This window comes from Solanum tuberosum, unplaced genomic scaffold (assembly GCF_000226075.1).
Source record: "Solanum tuberosum cultivar DM 1-3 516 R44 unplaced genomic scaffold, SolTub_3.0 scf00334, whole genome shotgun sequence".
NCBI lineage: Eukaryota > Viridiplantae > Streptophyta > Magnoliopsida > Solanales > Solanaceae > Solanum > Solanum tuberosum.
In genome coordinates this window covers 248,889-276,877 of record NW_006239254.1, presented here as the reverse complement: position 1 = coordinate 276,877, position 27,989 = coordinate 248,889, and the positions used below count along the sequence as shown (strand labels likewise).

The 27,989-nt window shown below is 32.2% G+C and overlaps 5 protein-coding genes across 6 annotated transcripts; 3 read left to right on the top strand and 2 right to left on the bottom strand.

Annotated features, from left to right (window-relative positions):
* Nucleotides 1-1,553: 1,553 nt before the first annotated feature.
* On the bottom strand, nt 1,554-3,865 carry LOC102600207 (non-specific lipid-transfer protein-like protein At5g64080-like). 2 transcript variants are annotated; one of them, XM_006360708.2, is made up of 3 exons: nt 3,449-3,858; nt 2,902-2,982; nt 1,554-1,907 (listed from the first exon to the last, which is right to left on the bottom strand). In XM_006360708.2, exons 1-3 carry the CDS (start codon nt 3,777-3,779, stop codon nt 1,795-1,797), a joined length of 525 nt encoding a protein of 174 aa, XP_006360770.1. In that variant the 5' UTR covers nt 3,780-3,858; the 3' UTR covers nt 1,554-1,794.
* A 3,123-nt stretch (nt 3,866-6,988) lies between these two features.
* LOC102599869 (vegetative cell wall protein gp1-like) lies at nt 6,989-9,500 on the top strand. The gene is made up of 4 exons (XM_006360707.2): nt 6,989-7,454; nt 8,048-8,077; nt 8,658-8,732; nt 9,128-9,500. The coding sequence occupies exons 1-4, from the start codon at nt 7,106-7,108 to the stop codon at nt 9,337-9,339; spliced, it is 666 nt and encodes a 221-aa protein (XP_006360769.1). The 5' UTR covers nt 6,989-7,105; the 3' UTR covers nt 9,340-9,500.
* A 2,088-nt stretch (nt 9,501-11,588) lies between these two features.
* Nucleotides 11,589-12,852, top strand: LOC102599545 (nascent polypeptide-associated complex subunit alpha, muscle-specific form-like). Its single transcript, XM_006360706.2, has 4 exons — nt 11,589-12,007; nt 12,167-12,193; nt 12,292-12,366; nt 12,482-12,852. Exons 1-4 carry the CDS (start codon nt 11,668-11,670, stop codon nt 12,745-12,747), a joined length of 708 nt encoding a protein of 235 aa, XP_006360768.1. The 5' UTR covers nt 11,589-11,667; the 3' UTR covers nt 12,748-12,852.
* A 1,076-nt stretch (nt 12,853-13,928) lies between these two features.
* LOC102599220 (uncharacterized) lies at nt 13,929-16,055 on the top strand. The gene is made up of 3 exons (XM_015314977.1): nt 13,929-14,310; nt 15,685-15,720; nt 15,814-16,055. The coding sequence occupies exons 1-3, from the start codon at nt 13,929-13,931 to the stop codon at nt 16,032-16,034; spliced, it is 639 nt and encodes a 212-aa protein (XP_015170463.1). The 3' UTR covers nt 16,035-16,055.
* A 970-nt stretch (nt 16,056-17,025) lies between these two features.
* Nucleotides 17,026-22,820, bottom strand: LOC102598896 (proteasome subunit beta type-2-B). Its single transcript, XM_006360704.2, has 3 exons — nt 22,536-22,820; nt 22,327-22,450; nt 17,026-17,532 (listed from the first exon to the last, which is right to left on the bottom strand). The coding sequence occupies exons 1-3, from the start codon at nt 22,691-22,693 to the stop codon at nt 17,200-17,202; spliced, it is 615 nt and encodes a 204-aa protein (XP_006360766.1). The 5' UTR covers nt 22,694-22,820; the 3' UTR covers nt 17,026-17,199.
* Nucleotides 22,821-27,989: the final 5,169 nt, after the last annotated feature.

The window sequence follows — 27,989 nt, the reverse complement described above, 5'->3', positions numbered from 1 at the left end:
ATACAAATACAAATACATATATTTTCGTCCTATAGACTTATAATTATACAAATATAGATCTTCTTAAACAAATTACAATGTATAAATGAATTTATACAAAACTGAACAATTTGTATAAAATTGGATGTCTGTAGCGAATTATAAAAATCAAAAGCTCCATATCAAACATAAAATTTGATATGGAGTGCAATTATGCAAACTATAACTATAACATACAAATATAATTTTTATGTTTGCTTTTATGTGACAGTTGTTCTTTGTTCTAATATATGTGATATATTTTTAGTCGTTATAAAAAAAAGGAGAAATTATCTAATTACACAAATATTTCTATCATATTTATTAATTCTCCCTATAATTTGAAGTAGTTACATTTTATCTGACTAATAAATAATTTTCACGTCAGATACATCTAGATACATGTTTTTTTGCTAACAGATACATTGAAATAGGGAGAGAGGCGAACAAGATTTGTCTATGTATCACAGATACATGTGAATCTGATAAGACACCTATCTTCCATTCGTGTTCAGGGTGAAAGAAGCGAAGAAAGATAGAAAAAGATAATGATTTACATCTTCTCAAATTCCTGGAGGTTTCACCCATGGAGCATATAGCGGTTTCTTAAATTCCTGGAGGTTTCACCCATGGAGCATAGAGCGGTTTCTTACGGTTATTAGTAGTTATTTGGATGTTCCTTATGGTTACTAGAAGTTATCTATCCTTATCCTAAATAGTTATGAAGTATCATAATATAGAGATCTAGTAATAAGTAAACATATGGTAATATATCTTTTATATGCAGAAAAGGTTGGTCTAAGAGATACGAGATACTTGTCTCTCTTTGTATTTTCTATTGTTCTGCGAGATACGAGATACGTGTGTCTCTCTTTGTATCTTTTGTTGCTTTTATCCAGTAAAAAACCTCGGTTTCTATCAGAATCACCCTAGATACACACTAGATACATGTATCTGGTGTGATTCACATGTATATGGGATACCAGATACGCGAGTGAGATATGAGAGTAGCGAGCGAGATGGGAGGGAGGTGAGCGAGACTTGTCTTGTTTTCGAGATATATGTGAATCCACTTGGATATAATGTATCTAGAGCAAATTACACCTATTTTTGACCCATATGCATCCCGAGATACATGTATCTGAACACACCAAAATCTGATAAGATTAGTGATATTGTAAACTAACGTGTATCCAAGTAATTAATACCTAGTGGGATTTCTGCAAGTTATTTGACAACTATTTAATGACATGCATTATTCCCATTTTAGTCTTATTGAGTTCGAGTTTATATATTTTATTGTGAAAAAAAATCAACTAAAAATAAGCTCTAAAGTCATGATTTTAATAAAGACAGTAAGTCTTCCGTTATTTATTATATTTTGCACCCAATTAAACAATACCACATAAATTAAAACGAAGAAAATACACTTCGTAAATATATTTCATCATCAAAATGGAGAAAGATCTTCTTGATTGTGCAATTCATCCATTCATATATATATAAAATAAAATATAATCAATGCTTAATTATAGAACTGGCAAAACGTGAAACACTTTTCTCTGTATTTAATTTGAAAAAACGCTTAGAAATAAAGTTAAAACTGCATCACAAATACTGGTACAATATATAGAGAAACAAATAATAAAAAAGGAACAGACACACAACAAACTTAAAGACAAACACTAATAAACCACACCCCAATATAACATGTAACATATCATAATGCTACTTTTATTTAGTACTATGATACTTCGACGTGAAAATTCATAAACTTCAAATCATGGAAACGTAGGAAGCCATGAAAAGAACGATTCCAACAGCAGCTCGAATCGGAACCTTCAGAGAACTTCCATCAGAGGTGCTGCTGCTTCCTGACGCCTTTGAGCCTGCGAAATTAATCGACCAAAATGAATAAACGATACGAAAAATAGACATAATATAAGTTTAGACACACGTAGATATATTAATAATAGTTATAAGGCAGAATACTAAAGACCCCCTTAAATTTAACATATTTTATTCAGATCCTTCTAAATTATTAGTGATCTTAATTAGCCTTTAAACTATTTGAAAGTTCATACACTTAGCTTGCTAATTAATCATACAAAAAAAAATAGTCAAAACGATATCATTTCAGGGTACAAATGAGTCTGCAACATATGGAATTGAGGTATAGTGTATATATATATATATATATATATAATATTAGATTGACTGTTCAAATATTTGCTAGTAATTACATAATGCTTATCTTTTAAAAAAACAAACAAACTAGTGTTGTATAGGCCTAACATATAAAATGACTTCTTGATTACTAGTTTAATGTATTGGTAACCAAAACATATATTACTTATATATGATTTTAATGATATACACTTTTAACCTTGTCTCAATTTATGTGCATCGTTCAATTTCAAGAAATTATCGCTACTAATTTTGATTGTTCACATATGGAATCTTTAAGTTTCTATTTTTATGAATTTTTTAAAATATATTTTGAAATTAAACCAAGTAAAACTCACTATAAACTACAATAATTTAAAAAAGAAAAGAAAAAAGTCAAGTGATCCCATTGATCATATAATTAACTGGGAGATAACATGTCACATGAGAAGTGAATGTTGGGAGTTCAAAATATAACAAGACATGAAAAAATGCAGGAAAAAGAAATAACTTGTTTCACTCTCGAAATTCAAGCTGCATGTGTCATATAAATAATAAAATGGGATGGATGGATTATTATATGTATCATATTTTGAACGTGTTGTTATATATGCATGCATGTTATGGAAATTTTAATTAGAATTTTACGATTAATCAGATCGTTAACTAGATAATCAAGTAGGATAATTACAAAATTAGAGTTTAATTATAAATTACCTGAGATAGCTATACCAGTCGAAGAATCTGGAGCTCCTTCTGAAGGTGCACCCTCTGGAGACATTACCGGTCCATTACCAGCTATGAAATGTTAATTAATAGCACAATTTATTGAAAACATATATATCAAAGTTGGAAAATATTTAAACATTTACATACAAGAAAAAAATAATTAGAAATGATATACAACGAATTTTTGCCTATATGAAAATAGTTTAAGTTCTTAAAATATTTACCTAATAAGTTTACTTATAAAGTAGTAATTACATATATATAACGTCGGAACAATGATTTTCATTAAGTAATCAATGAAAATACAAAAAAAATAAATATATATATATATATACGAAAAAATTAAAGAAATTCAGCAAATACTATATGTATACAGAATAAACAATTTTGATATAGTTCCACCTCTGATTACGTGTCAATCTCTTTAATTTTAATTGGTAACACTAGAAAATGTAACTTGTCCGGTATAATAAGTTAAAATTATATTGACAGTGTAAAAAATCTTTATGTTATCAGTAATATTATAATAACGTACCGTAACATTTACTAACAGGAGGAGTTTGCAAATTGCATGCACTAGGCAATGCAAGTGCTTGAGTTTGATTGATTTGGACTCCTAACGACGAACCGCCACCATTGACAATGACACAAAGGCACCGTGGCTTAGACTGCAACACCCCGGAGAGGGCGGAGCAGCAAGAAGCCGATGGCGTTTTCGCACTTCCGGTGACAAAGCTAAGGCATGAAGCCATAGTAATAAGTGTACTTGTACAATCAGATTGAGCCATGGCTACTTGTACTGAAATCATGGTCATGATAATTGGAACTAAAGCCATGCAAATTATAGCAATTCCTTTAGAAGCCATACTTGGAGAAAAATAATTATATTATCTTTTGTGGCTTCTAAGGAATTGATGAATATGGCTTAGCTTGTGTGTGCCTTAGCTTTGTGAGTGATGTTGTGGGCATGTAATGGGGTATTTATAGTGCCTTGTTTTGAGTTTTTTAATAATTATTGTCTTATAATATTCTTTTTAGAGAAAGAAAAAGGGGATTTGAGGTTGAAAGTGACAAATAATAGAAGTCATGATTAATTACTTCTTTCTTTTTTTTTCCACTTGGTGTTTAGAGTCCATATTAGAGCCATGATTAAATTGAGATTGCACACTGCAGAGCTCATTGGGAAGTGACGCTCCCAATAAGATTTTTTCCATATCTAGGACTCGAACTTGAGACCGCTGATTAAGGGTGAAACAGTCCATCACTACACCACAACCCAAATTGGTAGAAGTGATTACTTTTGTCAACTAATAAGAGTTGATCATCGTCAAGCTTGTGGTCAAATAGACAGGATTCTTTTCTCGGGATCTCAAGTTTGAGTCTTAAGAATTGAAAAAAAATAAACTTAATAGTGAGCGCTTCTTCCTTTTAATTGTGCTTATGTAGGACAAATTCAAACTAATCAAGACTCCGTAATATATACTCTCTTTGTTCCAATTTATGTGACACATTTCGTTTTTCGAGAGTCAAATAATTTAAGTTTGATCGAGAATTTGCTCATGAAATTTTCAATTTTTTAAAAATGAAATTATATATTTGTAAACTACGTAAAAAGTACTATAAGTCATATTAATAATTTACAATTCAAAATATTTAAAAGATATATGAAAAAATTATGATAAAAAATAGACGGTTTAAAATCTGAAATGTGTCAAATAAATTGGAGCGGAGAAAGTAATGGAAAACAAAAAAAAAGCCAATTAAAAGAGTTTATGAGGTAAGATTTGGAAATGGTGTAACTTAATATTTTGAATAACGTGTCATTGAGACTAATCAAGTTGCAAGTTAATTTAATTAGTATTCTATTATAATAGTAATATAAATTAATTAATGTACGCATGCATGCCGTGAGATTTATACGGCTAGTCGGCTACAATGTATCACCTTATAAGACTTTGGCAAGGGGGGAGTTTTTTTTTCTTTCTTCTTATCCATCCTTCGTTACCTGCATTGAAATTCGATTAAATTAGAATTTACACATTATAGGAATCATTTTTTAGAGAGGTACTCTCAACGATGTTTTTCTTTATTTCTAGGGACTCAAATCGATTGAAACCTCTGGGCTCTAGTTAAGCATGAAAGAATCTCAATCATCCTATCACAACTCATATATATCAGGAAAAGTTACTTGTATAACATAGACATCCTAAGCTGATTACCTAACTCCAAGAAATTTTATGTACATTTGTAGACTAAGGTTTGTATAATTGAGTCAATGAAATAAATAAAAAATACACAAGGTCAAAGAAAATTCGTCATTCATCAAAATTATGATAAGCTAAATTAAAAGATTATTTTATCATTGTAATGAAACTATATATCATGGAGACTTATTATTTCATGGGCAAGTGGAAGCCGTCATATGCACCTGGTAAACTGTAGTTCGTCCTTTTTTTTTTTTTTTTTTATAGAAATTTTATTTATTGATTTTGAAATTTTATAATCAAACATAACTTCAACTTCATAAATTTTAAATAAAGTAAAAAATATTTAAAATTTATACCAAACGTCAACTAAATCTATTAGTTCACAAAAAGTGGACCTTCTCTCAAAATTTGTTAACGTTGTCACACACATACACCTAGTGTTAACACCAAATCAATGAACGGGAAATGTGTATACTTTGTGCTCGTTGTGGGCCCTGACTACTAAATCCCTTGGGCCTTGAGAGTGTATTGGGCCAGCTGCTTCAGTTGGGCTTTAAGAGAATGCTTCTGTAATTGGGCTTCTTGAGCAGTGGTAAGTCCAAGTCCAAGTCCAATTCAAACAGAGTGTAGATGATGATGTTAGTGATAAAACTGAATGTTAAAATGTTGAAAATAATGTTTACATTTAGCAGAATTACAAGTGATCCAGAATGAATTTTAAAACATATATCGGCATACTTCTCTATAATAACCATCATCTATAGCAATAATGATTATGTTTTTTTTGTGGAATCAATCTTTCATGTTATGCTATTTTATATGTTCTCTATAATAGTATTTCACTATAGCAGCTAAGAAATATTCAGACAAACAACATCGTAATAAAATGTTTTGACTGTTTTGGAATTTGTCATTCAACATATATATTGTATAGTGGAAATAACTTCCTATCAATAATGCAAGTCGTTTCTCTATTTTGGTATGCAATAGTATTTTCTTTCACAAAAGTTATGTAGTTTAACGCAACCAAACATTAAGATAAAGATTTTATCAATAAAATATCAATTGTTGAATACTATCATATCATATTACATTATTACCCGATAACCAATTACATGCTAAATTTCTCGCATATAATGGCAAGTGATTACTAAATAATTTCTTTGTTCACGTTGTGTTTTAAAAATAGATTTTTACTTTTACTTATCATTTTTAATATATCAAGAAAAGACGATTTTTTTTTCATGTTTTACCCTTATAATTAATTACTTATTTTCACAGACCTAATATTAAACAACAATTAATAGGGGTAATATGATAAAAACAACCATGCATATTAATTATTATTTGTTAATAGCTGTGCCTAGTCCAAATATGACAAGTAAAAATGAACAGAGACAATATATTGTATAATTACTTGTATTGTATCGATCTATCAACCAAACAAGATTAACTCCGTTTAATTAATGTATGTAGCTCTTAAACTTTGTGTCAAGTCAAATGGTGTCACATAAATTGGACCACTGAATACTTTTTCCCCACATAATGTAGCTTTTCTTCTATGGAGCTCGACACCACAATGCCATTGAGATAGAATAGAGCTCTATTTTCTTTGGGTCTCTTTCAAACCTCAAACTTAATTACGTGTAGTAATAACAATTATGTGCCACGACAAGCAAAGCCATAGAGACAAAAACATCAAAACCATTGGAGTACTTGTACAAATATTTGTTAAGGTTGTTGAACTTCAAAACCTGCTAATCTAATCTTAATTCAACTAATTAATCTTCATCATAATAATAATATTTTCAAACTTTCACCTATATATAAATTCCCCCATTCACTCATTATCTCTACTTAACCATTAATTCACAACTTACACAATTCCCAAAAAATAATTACATATCCTAAAAAATTCTCAATTACTGTCATCATCAGCGTGACTCAAACTCTTAACCTACCATCAGTTGAAAGTCAGCCCTGACATGACTTATAAGCACTTAGCTTTTCTGACTTTGGTTCTTTCATGGATGTTGTTGATCGCGTTGTCTCTACAGACTATTGATGGCCAAATGGTAACTACACCATGTACAGGACCGATGATTACTAGTTTTACGCCATGTATGAATTTCTTGACGAATAGTAGCAGCAACGTTGGGGGTTTACCAACCGATGATTGCTGCAATGTACTGAAGACTATGATGACCAACGCCATGAATTGTTTTTGCCTTATTGTTACAGGCGGCATTCCCTTTCAAATGCCTATGAATCCCAATATGGTTATGCCTCTTCCTAGTGCTTGTAACATGCCTGGTGTGCCACTCAAATGCAAAGGTAAAGTTTACAGTATTTAGCTTATTATGTAATTGCGATACTGGAATAGTAAGTACTATTTCATCTTTCATTAGAAGTTTTGGGTCTAGTCTTGCTAGATACGGAACCACGAGGGAGGGTTGTATGAGTAAATAGTTTTATGGTCAATGAAAGACATTTCTAAACAAAAAAGGTAAGTGGTAATATATATTTCTTTTTTTCAAGATTATAAATATGATATTTGATGTACTTTAGATTCTTTTTATTTAAATTATTTATAATTTAATTGCGTAAAAAATATTTTGAAACATTCACATTTTGGCAAGAATTAGGTGGTCTACTTCCTACCCTAGCCCTTTCGGTGCTCATAGTTTATCCATTTGGTTTCTTTCGTCACCACTTAAGAAAAGAACACTTTTTTCAGTTTTCATCCAGTGTTGGAGTTCAATTAAATCTAGATTCGTATTGAGAAATCTAACCCTAATAATGGCGACTCCAAATCAAGAGATATAAACTTGAGATCTCTATTTAATAATGAATAAATACTTATCACTTTATCACAATCCTTATCCGTTAAGAAAAGAAATTGATACCGTTTATTTTTTTACTTGCAGCTCCCAGTCCACCTGAGGTTGTTGCGCCAGGTACTTTTTATTATTATTATTATTATGAGTATTATTTATTTATTCGAATTGCTACTTTTTATATACAGACCTTTCTATGAATTAATAATATATTACCATAACAATTAAGTTTTCTTTTTCCGAAACTGACTTTTTTCTTATATTTTGTAGTAACATTTTTTAATTTATAAGAATAATAACCATCTTTATATATAACAGCATGCTTTCAGTAAAAATACCTTTTTATAATTACTATATATAGTATAGTAACAATAAATCTTTTATTTTTTATAAAAATAAAATTCTAAAATTTTCAATAATCAATCTAGAAATTTTGACCGGATATAATTTTGATGCTTTATGACAAAAACATATTATATGAATATATATTCCATTAAAGTTTCGACATCCATGACGATTTAATGCTTCTTTTTTTTACATATAACATTCAAAAGTTATTTAAATGTCTCATGTGGTTATAATCTGTAACAATCTATAACAATTAAAAATTCTCGAAATAAATAATATTATTATAGAAAGATTTGCCAGTATTATTGAAATGACAATTTTGTTAATTAATACTTTTTATTTCCATAATTAGGTCCTCGTAGCGATGCTGGGGCTCCAAGTGCTTCACCAACAGCTGCTCCAACTATCCCTCCTCGTAGTACTAAAGGTGCTTACAATTTTAATTATTACTCTCTCTGTCTCTATTTATGTGACACATTTTAGATTTCGAAATTCAAGCAAGTCTATTGTTTATCGTAAATTTTTCATATATATATTTTGAATTGTCAATTATTATGACTTATAGTACTTTTTAGGTAGTATACAAATATATAAATTTCATTTTAAAAAATTTGAAGATTTTATGGGCAAATTCTCGGTCAAACTTAAATTGTTAGACTCTCGAGAAACGAAATATGTCACATAAATTGAGACATAAAGAGTATATTTTTTTACATATTTACATCATACAATAGACCTAATAATTTTATTTATTCTTCAATTAATTAACTTATAAATTTAATTAGTACAATATGATTTAACTCAATAACAAATTTCTCTCAGATTCAACTGTCCATCCGCCGTTGCCGTCTAATTCATCGCCACCAGCCGATGACATTCCAACTCTAACGCCACCATCTCCGCCGACGGATCCATCAACTCCGGCAAATAATTCCGACAGGCTAACTCCGGCGACACCATCGGCTGCACCTTTTCTTGGTCATGGAATTTCACCATTATTAATTATGTTAGCTGCATTTGGAGCGATTGTTTGAGTTAATATTAGTAATTTGATGATATATGACTACAAATTAAAATATAGATTGTATAAAGCAATTACTAGAATTATTTATTAGTGACGTTGATGTTGTACAGGGATATAATATAGTATGTACTTGTTATGTTATTATTTGGTACGTCTTTGGTTCTATTTGATTTAAAGAATCTAAGTATGTATTTGATTAAATTTTTCTTTACCAAATTTTATGAATCTTTTCTAAATTTGTTTATAGTAGATACTATGTGAACCGTAAAAATAATATTTCTGACTAACTTTTGTAAAATACTTTTTAAATATTTTGAATTTTTAATCATTACGATTTTTATTATAATAATCACATACTCAATATAATCGTATAAGTGGAAAAGAGTAGATCATGTATGCAAATCCTTTGCAAAAAAAATATGACAACAAAATAACAATAAACAAAGCAACTTATAATTTTTATAGTACCTTTCAAATAAATTCATACTGAATATTAATTAATTTCATCTAGCACTTTTAAATAAGCCAACTAAATTGAAACAGGGGATTATATTATGAGTGGTCTTCAAGGTAAATACTCGATATTCTTGTATTTTCTAAAATATTTAAAGCAAAAGGCAAAAATTCAAAAGGCAAGCACACAGTCATAGCTATCCTTTAATAAAAACTAACTCAAGAATTACAAGTCATCTCGATAGTTGTAAAATGAAATATATTTGAAGAATTTGGTGGTTAGATATTATAAGAAAAGAAAGATGAAATGCTATCCCGTTTAATAAAAAATAATATATTCCGTTAAATTTTAAAAAGAAGAAAATGAAACTTACAAGTATCACTTAGATTTTTATTTATCAATTTCATATGTTAACATTTATCAATTTCATGTGAAAAAGATCATATATTTTGAAAGAATATTTGCAATGAGTCAAAATGATCCATAGAAACCTTTGTTTGGTTACATCATTTAGCCTATTTTAGTCTGATTCATTTCAGTCAAATATAGTTAGACTAACATGTAGTTTAATTAAATTGACTCATAAAAAAGTTATCTGAATATTATCAAAAAGATATTTTTTTATTTGATAATCATAATAATAATTTTAAAAAATTATGGGATACTTAAAAAATTGTAAAACAACAAATTTTTTTTTTTAATAAAACTTGAATGAGTCGAATTACGATATACTTTCAGTCAATCCATTTCAATTCAAATAACTATTAATTGAATCATGAACTTACTTATTTGTTAACTCAATTCATTTTAACTTGTCAAAATCCATATTCCTAACTCATCACTTGAGACCAATATTATAAAAGTTCATAAAGATGAGAAGAAAAAAAGCTACAAGTAATCAAACTTCTACTACGTCAAGAATTGGCTGTTGTGGGGAAGGAGACCTAACTACATCATGCAATATTGGTATATTTTGTTACCACCTGTATGACCATGATATTTCCTAGCATTATTTTAATGATTTATTGATTATTATTAATTATTCTACACAATCGTATGACTTATAAGGTAATTAATTATATATAAATCCTGATAACTTTATAAACATGATTTATTGTAAATTTAATAAAAATAGTAAACTAACTTACTATTACAAATTAAAAATATTCATAATATAAAATAATTATTTATAACAATGTATATAACTTTTAAGGCAAAATTGATGAACTTTTTTCGATTGGTTCTTAAGAGTGATCACCTAATTACTCAAAGAAAGAATCTTGAATTTTGGGATATAAGATATATTAGTAATAAAGTATACTTATTAAATAAGAATACTACGTCTTGAATGATAACTAATTATTATATGCATTTCAAGGACCTTCCTTACGATTTTAATGACTTTTATCGATGCACAAAATATCTCACATTTACAAAGAGTCGGAAAAAAAGACAACACATAATGAGTGTGATACAAACAATTTATCATAATGCATGTATTAATGACGGCTTACACAGACTCAAATTTATGACCTATGGTCACAAGAAGACAACATTGAAGAAGTCAATGAATATATATTTTATCTTATTTAAACACATAATTTAGCTTCTAAAGATTTCCAAAAAAGTCATACAAAGAAAATAAAACTTGCAAGGTCACCTAAATACTCTGTTTGATATGAAGTTAGTTAAAGGTAGTTGAACTTCAATAGCACTTTTGGACTTTCATATTTTTCTTCCCTCCATTTTCTTCTTAAACCTCAATGTTCATCTATAAAACAACCTTTCTTATAATCACTCTCACAACCAACATCAATTTCTTCTACATTTCTCACATTTTCCCTTCACATTACTATTCTTTAAAATCTCAAAAAAAAAACACTAATGGAAGGGTTCAAATTTTTTAAGGATTTTCAACGTTTTGTACCATATTTAGCCATAGTATTGATGATTTTTGGAATACAAGTTTCGGGGCAAATTAGTACAGCATGTAGTAGCGCGATGCTAAGTAGCTTTAGCCCTTGTATAAATTTCATGAGCAATAATGGTTCAGGTTCACCAACTTCAGCTTGTTGTCAATCTCTTAAGGAACTTACTGCCAGTGGCAAAGATTGCCTCTGCCTTATTGTTACTGGAAATGTTCCTTTTAAAATACCAAACAGAAACGTCGCGATTTCCCTCCCCAAAGCTTGTAACAAAGATGGTGTTCCTATTGAATGCAAAGGTAAAATCAAACATTTTCCCGATATTTAGCTTCTAAAATGTCGATAACACTCGTGAATTGTAGCTCGAGTGCACGTTCCCTTAGAGGGGTATAAACGTCATTTGGCATTCGAGTAGTATGATTTGGTAACTAATTCTGTTTTCAATTCTTGTATTGCAGGTTCTTCTACTCCTCTTCCAGCTCAAGGTACTAAAACAACTCAATTAATCTAAACTAATACGAACAATTTTTTCTAAATCAAAACTACAAAACTTTGTTCTAATAAATCTATATTGGTGTGACAGGTCCAGCTGCCTTATCACCATCAGGATCTCCACGATTTCGGAATCCTAGACCACCTCAAGCTCCAAGCCCTGAGGGTAATTCATTTTTAAAATTTCTCGCGAATTGAGTTGAGCATGATGAATCCTAAGGTCCAATCTGGCTTATAAGTTTTCGCGAATTGCTAAATTGGTTCATGTAAATTAATGTCAGGTGACGATGTTCCTGAACCATTCAATCCTCCTTTGGGACCAGGAGGTGATACAACACCAGGCTTAACACCACCATCACCATCAGGCGGCGGATTGGGAAATCCTTACAATGGATTTTCACCGCCATCTTTAACAGATGACGGATCTGGAAATACTGGTTCAGGATTTAGGCCTAATTTAACGCCTTCTTCTGCCCCGGATTCACGGAGACTTTCAGTATTTGTTGTTCTAGTAGCCTGTGGAGCAATTGTAGTGAAGTTATACTGAATTGATTCTTATAGTATGTGAACATTGTTTGCAAACATTTTTTTTTGTTTCATTGTAATCAATTTGTACTATCTGTATAATGATATTTTTTGGGAGTCTTGATAAAATCTATATACATTTTTTTTAACTTTTCAATTTGCTTTATTTTGAGAGTGTAGCCTGAATGACTTTCCTGCCCTGTTACCACTTGAATTTGATTGCTTATCAGTTGTTTTTTCCTACAAATTGAAGGTATATATTGACAATGGGACCATCATGTTTACTCAACATATTTCACTATTAACATTAGCATAATTTTCAAGGTTTTATCCAACTGCTTTCTTCTTTGACTTAAGTATTTGTGTCAAATATACAGCAACAACATATACGTGTAATCCCACGAGTGTGGTCTGGAGAGGGTGGTGGCGCTAGGCAGTTTTACCTACCGTGTGATGTGAAGGTAGAGAAATTGATTTTAATAGATGCTCGATCGGCTCAAGTAAAGAATAATAAAATCACGTATAGAAAGATATAATAATATAGAAGAGAGCAGTAACATCAACATATAATACAATAATCGAAGTAACGAAAACAATACATAATAATTAATCAAAGAACAAGCTAGTTTATGAGTTCTGTGTCAAATATAGTTCTTATCATAGGATATCAATGTCATCTCATAAGAGGAGTTTTAAAAAGATAATATCAATGTGTACGCATATCTTATTCGTACCTTGTGAAAAATAGTAAGATATTACTCTTAATAATGAACAGTAGCCGTATTCTGGTTTCAAAACGTAGTGAAATACATTGGATTTGCTCACATAACAATAGTGAAATGTATTGTATCCACTAACCTAATAAGTGTATCTGCTCTTATACGATATCCGTGTGAAGATATTTGCAGTGTCTGCGATAAAACTCAAACTCTCGCTATGTATAGTAAAATTTTAAATTTATCATTATTCCAGATAATTAGAGGGGTTATTAGTTTGCTAAGCAGAAAAAACGAACTACACCATTCCTGTAAATTCGCCACAATTTAGAGGGCATATATGGAAATAAAAAATCTCCTTTTTCCCGCCATTCGCTACTTTCTTCCATGCATAAAACATTCTACCCAACTTTCAGAATCTGTATAAATTAGTTTCCACTTTGATCAGCAACACAAAAAATAACCGCTTCTCTCTCTGTCTAGAGCAATGACAGGCGTACTGATCCTTCTCTCAGTTCTCCTACTCGCCGCCGGCACACTCCCGGAACCACCAGAACTTCCGCCAACTTCGCCGGAGTCATTGTCAACCACAATTAGCTGTGTCGACGAACTGGTGGCGTTCTCGCCATGCCTTCCGTACATTTCCGATCCACCGAACAATATCTCTGATTCGCCTCCGTTTCAGTGTTGCGATAACTTCTCGGCGGCATTTGTGGATGATACTGCGATTTGCCTTTGCTACCTCGTTCGCAACCCTCAGCTGCTTGGATTTCCTATCAGTTCCATGAAGCTGTTGTCGCTAACTTCTATGTGTCCCGTGGAGGAGAAAGAAGGCGCGGAGAATCTGTCTCTCGAGTCTCTCTGTTCAGGTTTGGATTCCGATTAGTCATACTATAATCTTCCTGTGACTGCATTGAATCTTCTAAATGTAATTGAAATATTTTCGTTATGGACTGATAGTAACAATTTAGTTGAAAGTAGATGCTGTTGATCGAGTCTATGATTTGAATTAGTTGCTCTGTTTCAAAGTGTTTGATGCTTCGGTTTCATATATTCAGGCAAATTGTGATTTAATCGATATCTTAAAAAATGTGTAGTTAATGTTTAATCATTCTGATATGAGGTGAATTCTAGCTTACATAATCATGTAGTTTCAATATAGAAATGATTCGATTTAGCTCTGGAAGTTAGTCAAATCTCGGTAGATGAAAATTGCCAAACAAATTGGAACAATTGAGAACTCAGTTAAGTATGCTAGGATTTAAATTTTATCACAAACAGGTAAGGACAAGTTTGTGCTTTTGGCGTTATGATTAGATTCTTCTCTTTAGATTTGGACTGGTGATATAATTAGTCCTGTTAGAGTTTTCGAATGTGCTCTTTACAAATAGAGAAGCATTTTGTTGAATCTAAGCAAAAAATGGGGTAATCCTACCACTGAGTTGCGATATAGTTGAATTTCTACTTACGTTTTGCTTATACCGTAGAAATTATGCTTGTTATTTCACTGTATGTTATGAAGAGTTCATATTGCTAATGCATCTATTTGTGGTTTTGAGTAATCTGCACAGATAGCTTGTCATCAAGTGAACACAAAGGAAGAATTTATATATATGTGTATATGCGCAAATGTTTTTACTGTCAATTAGTTATTCTGTATGTATAAATAACATTATACTACCTAGAACGGATAGTACTACTACTTGCTTCATGTTATCACGGATGTGACAAGTAGACGTTGTTACAGAAGTGAAGAAGTTTCACGAATTCTCATTGAATTTCCTAATTCCGAAGACAGCTTTTACATGTAATAGTTACATTTATTGTTATAATAATGCATGCTTCAGCTGTGAGTAAATATGTCCACTTAGTATATCATGATCTTAAAGTTGCATTAGCTTAAAACAGTTGCAACTTAACCATATGTGTGTAAATTCATCTGCAGTAATTGCATGACAGTACTGAGCGCTATCCAAGCATAAATACCATAATCTCTCTCTTTTTCCCATTTGATTTGCTAATTTGATACTTGAGTTTCAGTCACCATTTACGTTATCTGGACTCCTTTAGGCATACATTTATGAAGTGTTGATATACTTTTAAGAGTTCTGTAATACGCGTCATGTTACACCTGTTAGACACAAGTATGTTAAAGACAAAAAGTTACATAGCTCACTATACTGAAGATCTTTTAAGTACATTCAAAGATCAGCCATTTCATGATCTTTTTTTCCGTGACTCAGGTTCAACTACGCTGCCTCCTTTTAGATCAATAACAGGTAATTCTCCTTTGATCTTTTGTCACAACCAAATTGGTGATACTACTTGTTCAGAATCTCCTGATCACTTCATTGTGTAAGAATTTCTAGCAGATCACAGGGGTTCAAGTCCAAGACCAGTGCGTCCTACACCCCCTAGCTCTCCTAGACCACCAAGCACTCCAAATCCAGGCAAGTTACTTACCTTCTGTTTCTTCAAGCTTATAACTTTGACATTCCAATTGTTCCCTTCCATATTGATGAATACTTTGCTACCACTTAACATTTATATCTCTTATATAACATTTATAAAAGTGATAATCAAAGTCACATAACTGCAGTTCTTAGAAACTTCCGATACTAGTTCTAATGGACAAAAAAGGAAGGAAGGAATAAAACCAGGGGTATGAAATTTGAAGGTGGAAGTTGATTTTCTAGTAAAAAATGAATTATCACTTTATTGCAGGTGATCATGATAACCCTTCACCTCAAGATCCACCAGGATCAGGCAGTTTACCACCTCCACCCTCCGATGCTGATGATGATCCTAGCCATGATGCTCAAGCCACAACAAAATGTTCATCAGCCATAGAACTAATGTGCAATTACCGTCTATGGGTTGTATCTGCAATGTCGATTCTCCTGTATCTCTCTTGCAAGCACCAACTTAGTTAATATTGTCTCTTTCATGGCGTCATAAACAGACAGTTTGATTGGAAGATATTAAGATCAGAATTCTGTGGATAGATGTAAAACTACTGGCAAAAAAATTCTTTGTTAAGTTCCTGTAGTTGACATGTACTGCTTCATCAGTATCTGTGTACACATAATCTTCTTACCATATGAATGAAAAGCGATGCAAGATCCAATATGAGTAAACACTTGTCTTACTACAGCCATTCAGTTTATCAACTTGCCCAGGCTTGTTCTTCCTCTTCCTTTGAACTTCTTAGCTTCAGTTGATCAATTGGTGTGGACATCTAGTGAATTTGATTAAATTACATGTCATAAGGACAGTATTAGATGAAATATATGTGTACATAGCTCCCTCTTGGTTTTTTTTTTTTTTGAGAGAGGCATTATGCAGGCCGGACTTAGGAGGGGGGATGAGAATAGTTGGAGTCACCGGCAGCTTTTTATTCTCAATTTGTATTGTTGGGTTTTCTTTTTGTTACTCACAATCCATGCAAAACTCTTTTTTGGGGTGAAGCAAATTGGCGACGACTGTATTACCCCTATATTCTTCCAAATCAATGAAGAGACATGCCAGCATAACACAAAGGGATAGTTGAAACATAAGAGAAGTCTCACAATACCAGCTTTCTATCGACCTGAAACTCGAAAGTAATTAAAACTAAAATCTTTAACACAACGGGTGTATCGATCAAACAGTGAATACTTGTAGCGTCAGATTTTTAGGCAGTTACAATGACTAAAGTTTTTTTCCCAGAACATAAGATTCATAGGCATCAAGAGTAAACATAACATAAAAACAGAGCTTCAGATGTTGGAAACGGGGGCATCTTTGACAGACTCGCGCCAAGCATATTCCCTGGCTCCATCCTTGTCAACAATTTTAATCACAAAGTTTGGTGGGGCAACAACCAGCCTAGATCGGATTTCTATGATGCACTTATCTGCCAAATCAACAGCTTCTTCAACTGTCATGTCCTTTCGGTAGTGCCTATCCATCATGGCAAGAGAGAAATAGGAGCCATAACCAAATGCTGCCTTATCCACCTTGTGGAGAGTAGCAATATAATCAATGTAATATAGAGAAGGGCCTGTCTCCTTGTCATATCCAGCCAGGATAATGTTCACCATGTATGGATTCTAAAAAAAAAAAAAAAAACATCCCAGTTAACCAATGTGTACCACAAAACAAATCGCACATCAAAATTTGAAAACTAACCCTTAAAGAACAATATTTTTTTCAAGAGTAAAACAGACTGCAAGTTTTAATATCCTCCTCTCAGTAATCAGTAATCAAAACCAAGAAATTCAAAGTAAATCATAAGGACAAAAATGGAGGGTGCACTCTACATTTTGTTTAAAAGAACTTCACATGGTATGGTTGAACAGAAGTGTGACCCTTGGTTCCATTGTCAACTAATCATGCTTATAAAGAGAGATGGTGGAAAGATCAATAATGCACCTGTTTGAGTAGACCCTACAGGCGTATACATCATATAATTACCAGATAGTAGCAACTGAAGCATATGTAGTGATAGATGGATTTAATGTTTCACCAGTTCATTAGTTTGTTGAGTATCATCTCAATAGACAAATTATTCGAATCTTGCACATTTTCTTGTATCTACAGCTTAACTTTTGAGAGCATCTATTCAATAGTTGACCGTGTAAAATCAAATGTGTAAGCAATCTATTTGTACCAAAAGTTCCTTCTAGTAAATGTACCCTTCTTGCTGTATCAGAAGGCGCCATGTACAAGCTGCCCATTCAAATATGAATAGTTCTTACGCGTTGCAGGGGAGCCAGGTGGTAGAGCTTGTTGAAACTGTGTCTTTGCTACCACCTTTCTTCCTTTATTTGATTTTTACTACTTTGTATATAAGATCCTATGCCCAATCAAAACTGTCTCTCGTAAGTGGGAGGGATAGAAGGAGAAATACAAATTAGTTATCTCCTAATACACGATTGTTTCCCTTCTATTTTTTCTTTCGTTTTCATTTGACACCCTAAATGCAAGACTAACCTGTATCTTCAACCAAAAGCTCTCTTCTCTTATCCTCTTCTCCAGTCAACGTAACCTCAAAAATCATTATTATTTTCATTTGCCCATTAAGTAATTGTATTATTGTTGATTTTAAGACAATTAAGTGTATCTTAGCTTTGAGCATTCTAGAAATTAACTAGAAGTTCAACAAATAGGGTGCACTATAAGAGTTCTTCTCTTGAAGTGTATTAACCAACTTTCATCTATTCATTAAATTGACAAAACTCTAGATAATGCTGAAGCATTTAAAGGTGAATGAATCTGTATTCTGCATCCCCAAGGCTATAAGCAGGAAAAAGAATTACTATTTTCCTCTTCATAAAGCACTGTGAGCTCAGTGGTTTGGGCTTGGGACTTCCATGTTGAAGGTCTCAAGTTCGAAACCCCTTGCCAGCGAAAGCAAGGGATTTGCCTTCTGGGTCGAGCTCATTGCACCGGGCTTGCCTAGTGTGGGTTACCTCTCCTATGTGGTTTGCGAGTTATTGCATAGGAGCGGGGGTTTTACCCTGTGCGCACCCAAAGGGTAGCGGGTGCGGGTTTCCCTTGTCATGAAAACAAAAAAAAAGCACTGTGAGCTCTAATATATCAGAGGAATAGGTAGAGAGTGAATTTCTCCTTTGCTATAGTACTTTTTAAGTGCACATATACATGATAGTGGTGTCAGGTGTGTATTTCGCTAGAAATTGTGGGTTCCCAGATGCCCTCTCTTTCTAAGCATATCTGATACAGGATTTATTTTTTCCGATCAAGAGATAGAATTTAAGTGGGTTAATGACTATCTACCCACATCTTCCTCATATTCATCCTTCCTCTTTATGTTGGCCTATTCCTAACGACTTCATTTCCAACTAAAATATACACATTAACAGTAGTCAGTTGGAGCGAATTTCCTCCCTCGTTAAACTTAATTTAGATGGTTGTTCTAAGGGTAATTAGGATCAAAGTGGTGGAGCATGAACCATCACAAACTGTAAGGCAACATATCTAGGCCTGTTTATACTAGTCATAAAAAGAGAGCAGGTGGTTTTAGTGTAACAGAAGCACGTCACTATTCTTTTCATCATACTCCATAACAACGAGATTAGCAAGAATATGTTGAGGTCAAAAGGCTGATTTGAATCAAATGGGAGGCACCTCATTCCAGTTCAGCTTCTCACTATCCATTAGCACCATTTTATAATTTTGTTAGTTCAATTTATTATATTGTTCAAATAAAATAAAATTGAAGTCAAATTAAACAGGACTTATAGTGTCTGCCTAAATGAAAACGATTTAGATATCTAAGTTAATTCTTTAGGGAATGCTATAGCATATCCTATGGCCTACAGGAATAGGAACATACATACTAAAGCAAAAAAGCAAATTATATCAAATGTTGCAAAACTAGCAAATATTAAATGAAGATGAATATTGGCCCTTAGCAAATTCACAAAGAAATGATAAGATGGATGTGCTTCATACAATATTAGACAAAATAAAATTGAGGATTAGACAAGATTAAAAGTGATTCACATCCGAAAGAGGGTCCAAGTGACACATATAAATGATAAAATGAGAAAAGGACACTTGAGTATAGTTTGGTCATGTTTTGTGTGAACCTACGAATGCATCAGTATGCATGTGTGATACAATGATGACGGAAAGTGCAAAAAGAGAACCTAAACCGAAAATCATATAGAGGGATGTTCTCCTAGAAAACCTACAACTTCAGTACAAGTGTGACACTTATTGTAGGTTTAACAACAACTACATCTTAGTTCCAACAATTTGGGATCATCTTTTTCTCTCTAAAAAAAAGATGATAACAATTAGTCGGGACTAAGACTTAATTGTTGTTAAACCTACAATACACTTGCACAAGAATCTTACTAGTTTGCTAAAAGATTTGTATGACAAGGCAGGAATAAGTGTGAGATCTAGAAAAACTCTAGTTTCAGATAACCCTTAAATTTGTCTTAAAAGACAATTTATTGAGTATTGAAATAAAATGGGCCCCAATAGAGCAAAGTGAACGTAGAGAACTCATAACCAAACTCAATTAGTTTGGAACAGAGGTTTAGTTGATTGATTCAAACACTATCATTTAGCAAAGTATACATTTTGCAGACAGACAAGTTCATGCCTCGAAAACTAGTTAAATGTACACCGCTAAAAAGGTTTAACGAGCATGAAATGCTCCCTAACTAGCACACAGGTAGGAAAAGAGTAGGCACATACTGTATGTTAAACTGTTTAACGTGCATGAAATGCTCCCTAACTAGCACACGGATAGGAAAAGAGTAGGCACATACTGTATGCAACATTCCTCTTGCATTTCTGCAAACAGACTGCTTTTACTTCTCCGACCCGTGATTTACAAGTCATCAAAGAAGCAACTCTAATGTTGCACTAAAACTCGCCCTATAATATCTTATCTGATAAACACACTAATACTACAGCTAAGCAGGGGATTTATGTTAGGATCAAAATGGTGCATTAAAATTGTTTATCGTGCAATTATACTCAAAACTGACAGATGAGCTATATACTAGAGGTTATACTTAGGACATAAATTTGGTTGAAACATAAATAAAGAGTGCTTGAAGTTGAAGTTAGAAAAATGGTATGTAGAACTGAAGTTGTGTTTGGACATGCATTTCACTTGGAAAAAAAATTGAAATTTTGTGAGTCATAAGAAAGAATTCACTTGAAACTTGAAAAACTGATTTCAGAACTAACCAAAAGATCATTCCAATATATAACCAAACAATATTTTGAAAAAAAGGGGGAAAAAGTTCATGTCCAAACGGACCCCAAGTTTTATAAAGGAAAGTTTCTCTATTTCCAGGAACTTAAATTCTGGCCCCTACTTCCTGGAACATCAATTTTCATCATTGGCTAGATTCTAAAATGTTAATTTCAGTCAACACTGTCACCAAAGAAGCTAACACAATAAGGCAGAACTTTCACAAGATCTAGGAGTGCAATCAAAGATAAAGATCCTCAAAGTGAAGCTAATGTAAACAAAATAAGGAGAGAACTTTAACTAAATTAAATGAAGCTATACAGAATTGTTACTGCAGCAGACACTTTGAAATACAAAATTGATAACACGAAAAGACTTGAAAATGCTACAACAGCACATAGCACCAGAAGCGACAACCCCGTGCCACTTCCAACAGTATGTCATGCCCTGATAAATATGCAGAATGCCATGGCTTAGATGCAACAACAGTGACTCACTATTAGATAGAGCAAACTACTAGGAGCAATAGCATAGGCCGAACTTTCCAAGACAAACTTACTTTTCTCACTCAATTTTTTTTTTGAGAGAAAAGGCCAAATACTTTTCTCACTCAATTTTTCGTATTCTTAAACCATACAAAGTTAAAAGAAAACTAGAGGAAGATGGTTAATTACCTTTGCAACAATAACATATCAAGTAAGATCCCACAAGTGGGGTCTCGGTGGGTGGGTTGTATGCAGACCTTACCCCTACCTTGTGTGAGACGCTTAATTACTTTTTACATCCGTTAAAGTTACTAATTGCACTTCATCTAATACTCTATGAACCAGGAGTCTTTCCTAGTCAGGTTACTGACATCTATATCAGTATACAAAATGCGAGAACCTTTGAAAATTTCTAGCTTTATGGAAACCACGAAATGAAATGGACCTGACCAGAAAGAAATGATTTCAAAGGATTCATTCAGCCAACCCCAACTAGTATGGAGCATAGATACTTGATTAATGTATAGTTGATCAATAATTGATTGATTGAAGTGCCAAACCCTAATTTGACATTTTGGGACTTATATAAATTCTAAATCCTAAAATTGCACCCAACCAAACAACAGGCTCAAATCATCATGTTACCACAGTATCAAAACCCTAGATTCCAAAACCAATACCTTACGCAAAGCTGTAGCAAGCTCGCCTCTTGTAAAATTAGCCGTAGCAGCTGTGGTCAACGGAATACCATTACGAAACTGATACAAAGCCACATTTTTCTGCACATACTCCGTGAACTGAGCTCTGCAAATTTACCCAAAAATTCAACATACAAATAAAAAATCCATAGAGATCGAACAAGATAACTATTTAATCAAGCAAACAAAACCTGTCTCCAGCTTCACCACTCGCTCCCATAAGTTTATGCGAATCGAGAATCATGATTTTGTCTTCATTGGATTTGTGAACCAAAATACTGTGCACGGCGGAGGAGTCCGCCACCACCAGTGAGAAACCGTTACCGACCATTCCGAACACACACTCCATTTTCTTCTAGAAAGTTCTATAGATCCTTCAGATCTTCTTCTTCTACAAGAGATTTGCAGAGATTTCTCCAATATTTTTACTAAGATGTTTTGGGTTAGTATAAGAGCTTCGAAGGGCGTCTTGGAGAACAAGTTTGAGCATTTTCTTTTTTCTTCATATTTTAAGCTAATTGCACTTTCATCCATGTATCTTGTCATTATTACTAGACTGTACCTTATAGTTTTCTAGTTTGGAAGTCTACTACACCAACTTTATTTCTATGATTTGACCTATTTTTTCTTTTGTATGGAGTACGAGATTAGGGTAGGATCGTTTGGTAGTTGAATAAGAAACAAGTTATTTATGTATTTTTTTTTATTACTTATACGATATAAGTTAGATAAATAGGAAATAAGTTATTCATGTACAAAATTAAACACAATGAATCATACTAGATACATGTATCCAGGATACAGGGAGAAAGGCAAGCAGAGATTAGAGTGGCGAACGAGATAGGAGAGAGGCAAGCGAGAGATTAGAGTGGTGAGCGAGATAGGATAGAGGGGAGAGAGTCAAATGCATGCGAATCCAATTGATATCTAGAATAAATTACACATAATTTTGACCTCATGTATCTGATATACATGTATCTAGATGTATCTGGACGTGTCAGATATGTGTATCCAAAGTCCAAAATATGATATTCGTAAATCGTAATATTGCAAGCTAACATAAATTTAAATAATTAGCTCCTAACTAGTGAGTTTTCTATAAGTTATCCATAATTTGATTTTTCATTTCTTTTCATAAATTTACTTTTGTCACAATCCTGATTGCCAAGGTAATATTATCCGCTCCAATAATACACTCTTTGGCCAAACAATCTTATCGTCTTTGCTTTAACTCAATAACGTTTTGATTTTCTGAACACACGATTTGTGTATCTAATTGTAATTTGCCTCTTATTTAAATGTGAATTTACTTTAGTTAAGCTTCACAACAAATTTCACTCCGAATTTAAATATCAACGGTCCTAAATTGTTATATGTATTCATTCTCTTAATTAGGAACTTATCGTCTTCGCTAATGTGTGCCCTACTACCATTGTAGGGAAGATAGTGGTATTTCTTTCGATTTCTTTGTTTGATAGGTGTTCTAATATTTTATACATAAAACTCTCTCATGTTTATTTGTCTAAAATTGTATAGGTCGAGAAGATAAAACCCATTGATAAGCAAATTTGTATATTTATTGTTAGAGATTTTTTAGCTGCTAATGACGTAACAAAAATTATATAATCATAAGATTGTATAATCATAAGATAATTATATCAATCATGTATGAAGTTAGGATGGCGGAAGCGGGTTATTCATTCAAATTCTTTTTGCTGAAAATTAGATTATATATAAGGTCAAAATTATTTTATATATATATACTAAATGTATGATTTTTTTTGGCTTCTTCATGTGTTCACATTTTTATTTCTATGAATTTCTTTGTTGAAAAATCTAAAATTCTATTACTAATTATTCTTATTTCTTTCAAATACTCCTTTTTCCGACTTCAACTTGCTTAACATCTCCACACCCACCCAAAAAGAAACAATTTTAACCAAAATACTGTCCAAACACCCTATGCACCTACTAAAAAAACTACAAATAATTGGATTTTGTTCAAGGGAGGAATCACATAACGAAATTGGTCATTATATATTTATTGAATAGATACATCCATATATTTCAAAACACATATATAATAAAGTATTATTTTTTCTTCCACTCATGAAGCACACATGTTGACGCTCAGTTGTGCACAGAGGGAGGATCTTTAGGGCAATGAGGTTCACCACGCTGTGGACAAGGTGCACCATTACTCATTTCGCATCGGCAACGCCAGTATGGTACGCCAATAGAATGGTCAGGCCTTAAACACTCTTTAAAATAGATTGATGGTGTAATTGTTAATGACATGAGTTCTTATCAAAATTTGAATTCCAATACAAGGATATCTAGAATTTTTTAACAACAATCTTATTAAAAAAATACTGTATCAATTATGTATACATACATAGAGAGAATAGTTCGAGTTGAAAATAATACATATGTATGCATATATAATGTAGATCCACCTTTGGATTGTGGGACTAACTCAATGCACCTTTTTGTTTAAGAAAAATGAAAAGAATTGAATTACCTGAAAAAAGATAAAGGAGAATGAGGAAGATTGAAGTGGTGATGTTAATATTTTTCATTCTTAATTAGAGATTTAAGAATGGATTATTATGAATAAGATAAGAGTTCATGCTTTTCTTCTTTTTATGTTAAATGGATGACTATTTATAGATCAATAAATTGAGATAATAGTAAGAAAAAAAAATTCTCCTAGCTTGATTTGTTAAAAATATAAGTAAAAATTAAAGGGAAATCCAATTAGGAAATATTTGATAAATAAATAGAGATGGAGGGAGTATATTATGGATTTGCAAGCATTAAACATGGGTATATTGTCATCAATAGGGGATTTTTGGTCATTAATGATGATTTGAGTAAAATAATGGAAGAAAAGACATAACGTAACTCATAATTAGAATTTTTTTAATTAGATATTGAATTCACTTGATTTCTTCGTGAGTTCAACTTTTTATTTTTTGAATTTCCTTGACAAAATTTTTTAACTCCCCCAGTTTTATTAATGCTAGTACTGATTATTCTTATTTCTTTTAATTACCTCTTTTTTTTTAACAAGAAAAGGTAAATTAGATCACCTTTCACTTACTATTTTCCCGACTTCAACTTGTTGAACTTTCTTTTTTCAACTTCAACCAAATATGAAATAAGAAAAAAAGTATTCATATTATTATCTATATTCATTTTATTAAATGAGTCTTAATATCTTTTTAATTATCTCTAAAATCAAGATTTATTTTGGTCAAATTTCTAACGGTTGATCCTTTTTTTCTTCTTGAGGAATTGCATTTATGGCAATGATTAGCCTTTAGTACTAATTTTAATCCTTGTCACTTGGAGAATGGTTTCACACTCTTTTGTGTACCTTGGCAGATGACCTTTTTTGGGTTTTTTGTTTGGTGTCCGGTTCAGATTTACGCCGAAAAGTCACACATTAGATAAAGAGTAAATTTTAGGTTTAACAAACATAAAAAATCATATTTGTATGTTATAACTATAGCTTGTATAATTGCGCTTCATAGCAAACTTTATGTTTGCTATGACTATTAATCTATATATTTTGGTATACATATACATAAAAAAATGTGTATTTGGGTCTATTTGTATATTTCGATATACAAATGGGTCCTGCATTTGTATATTTCAGTATACAAATGAGTCTTGCATTTGTATATTTCAATATACAAATGGGTCCTGCATTTTGTATATTTCAGTCTATTTGTATATTTCGATATACAAATGGGATGACAAAAAACATGAAATGTTTGCTGCAAATTATAAATAAAAGAAAAGATGACTATAACATTTAATTTGAATTAATAATTTGTTATTTCATATACAATTTTTCCTTAGAAAAAACGCTCCCAACAAAGGCGATTTTGCTATGTTGCATGTGTATATATACATTGCTCCAATATTGAGAAAGGACAAGTGAAAAAAACAAAGAGCAAATCCATTTTCTTTTCCTTTTTTTATTATGTTGGGTTTTATCTTAAAAGAATTTTTGTTAGTTCCTAACTCCTAGTTTTATACTAGGAGAACTTGTTGAATCCTGGTGATACACTTGTATCGGGTGAAAATATCTTGAAGGACAGTGTTTAACACGCCTCAAGCTTTACTGAATTACATACAAGTGTATGTGAAGAAAGTATTTTCCATAAAATTTCCAACAGGAATTACCTAACGAAATTAGTCATTATATATCTATTAAATGGATACATCAAAATATTTCAAACACATATATAATAAAGTACTTACTATCTTTTCTTTTGACTCATGAATACTAGCTAGTCCTAGTAATTAAAGAGCAGAGGGAGGATCTTTGGGACAATGAGAGTTCACCACGCGGTGGACAAGGTGCACCATGACTCATTTCGCATCGACAACGCCAATAGTAGGGTCTGGCTTAAAGCACTCTGCGGTCACTGTTTCAATGCATGTCGTTGTGTTTGGACAACCCCTGTTATTGCTTCTACGCCGCATCCATCCACTCTCCGTGCATCAATCTCAAATTAATAAAAATTAATTGATAATCTCATAAAAAAATGATACTACTAGTAAAGTACTAAATATTATTAAGATTGGGGAAAAAGTTATGTGAAAATTGTATAATATAGTGGAAATAAAAAGCTAGCTACTTTATTTATCAAAGAAGCAGGGCAACTCGAGTTAGATCTAAGGCAAGGGCATAATTTCAAAGAAGTTCAACCTAAACCCGTCAAGTGATATTCCGGGCCGTATTGACCCGTCCCATTACATTTTTTGTAACCGGTTACTGATTTCAAGCTGGGAGCTGGACTGGGCTCACATAAATGGGCCAATTCGTGGTCGGGTTGTCCTGCTAAGTCCATGACTTGCCCAACTCTAGGAATTGGGCTACTCGTGTCGACCGATGCACCGGGTTCCAAGGCCTGGACGGCCCATCCCCGGACCAGGTTTCAATGAATCGATCCATGCCTAGCTAGTATCGGGCCTATCATGGGCCGTGCTTATGAGGCTAGTACCCTATCGACCCACCTCACATAATTCTTATTAAAAAATTAATTTCAATAGAAGAGTATGTCCATTTAAAAAATATGAATTTTATATATATACAAAATAGTTCGAGTTGAAAGCAGTAAATATATGTGCAAAATGTAGATCCACTTTTGGGTTGTGGGATTAACTCAATGCACCAATATGTTAATGTTTTTTTAAAAGAATTGAATTACCTGAGAAAATATAAAGGAGGATGAGGAAGATTGGAGTTGTGATGTTGATATTTTTCATTCTTAATTAGAGATTCAAGACTAGACTAATATGGATAAGATAATTGGCTTTGATATTTTTTTTTCCTTTTTATGTTATATTATTGATTTGCAAGCATAAGTAAAAATTATTGTTTATTGATTTGTGTCAAACTAACGCCCAATATACTAATACTAGTATGAATAATAGGGGATATATTGTCATTAATGTTGCTTTTCTAATTTTTCTTTTGTGTTAAGTTTTACAATTAGCATTAATGAAAATTGACTATAATATAAACAAGTGAACATCAATTATCATTAGTCCCTTGTTTTTAGTTAAAGTTCTTTGATCTCTCTAGAAAATGAGCAACGGGTTTTTTTTTTTTTTTTGTTCTTCCCGCT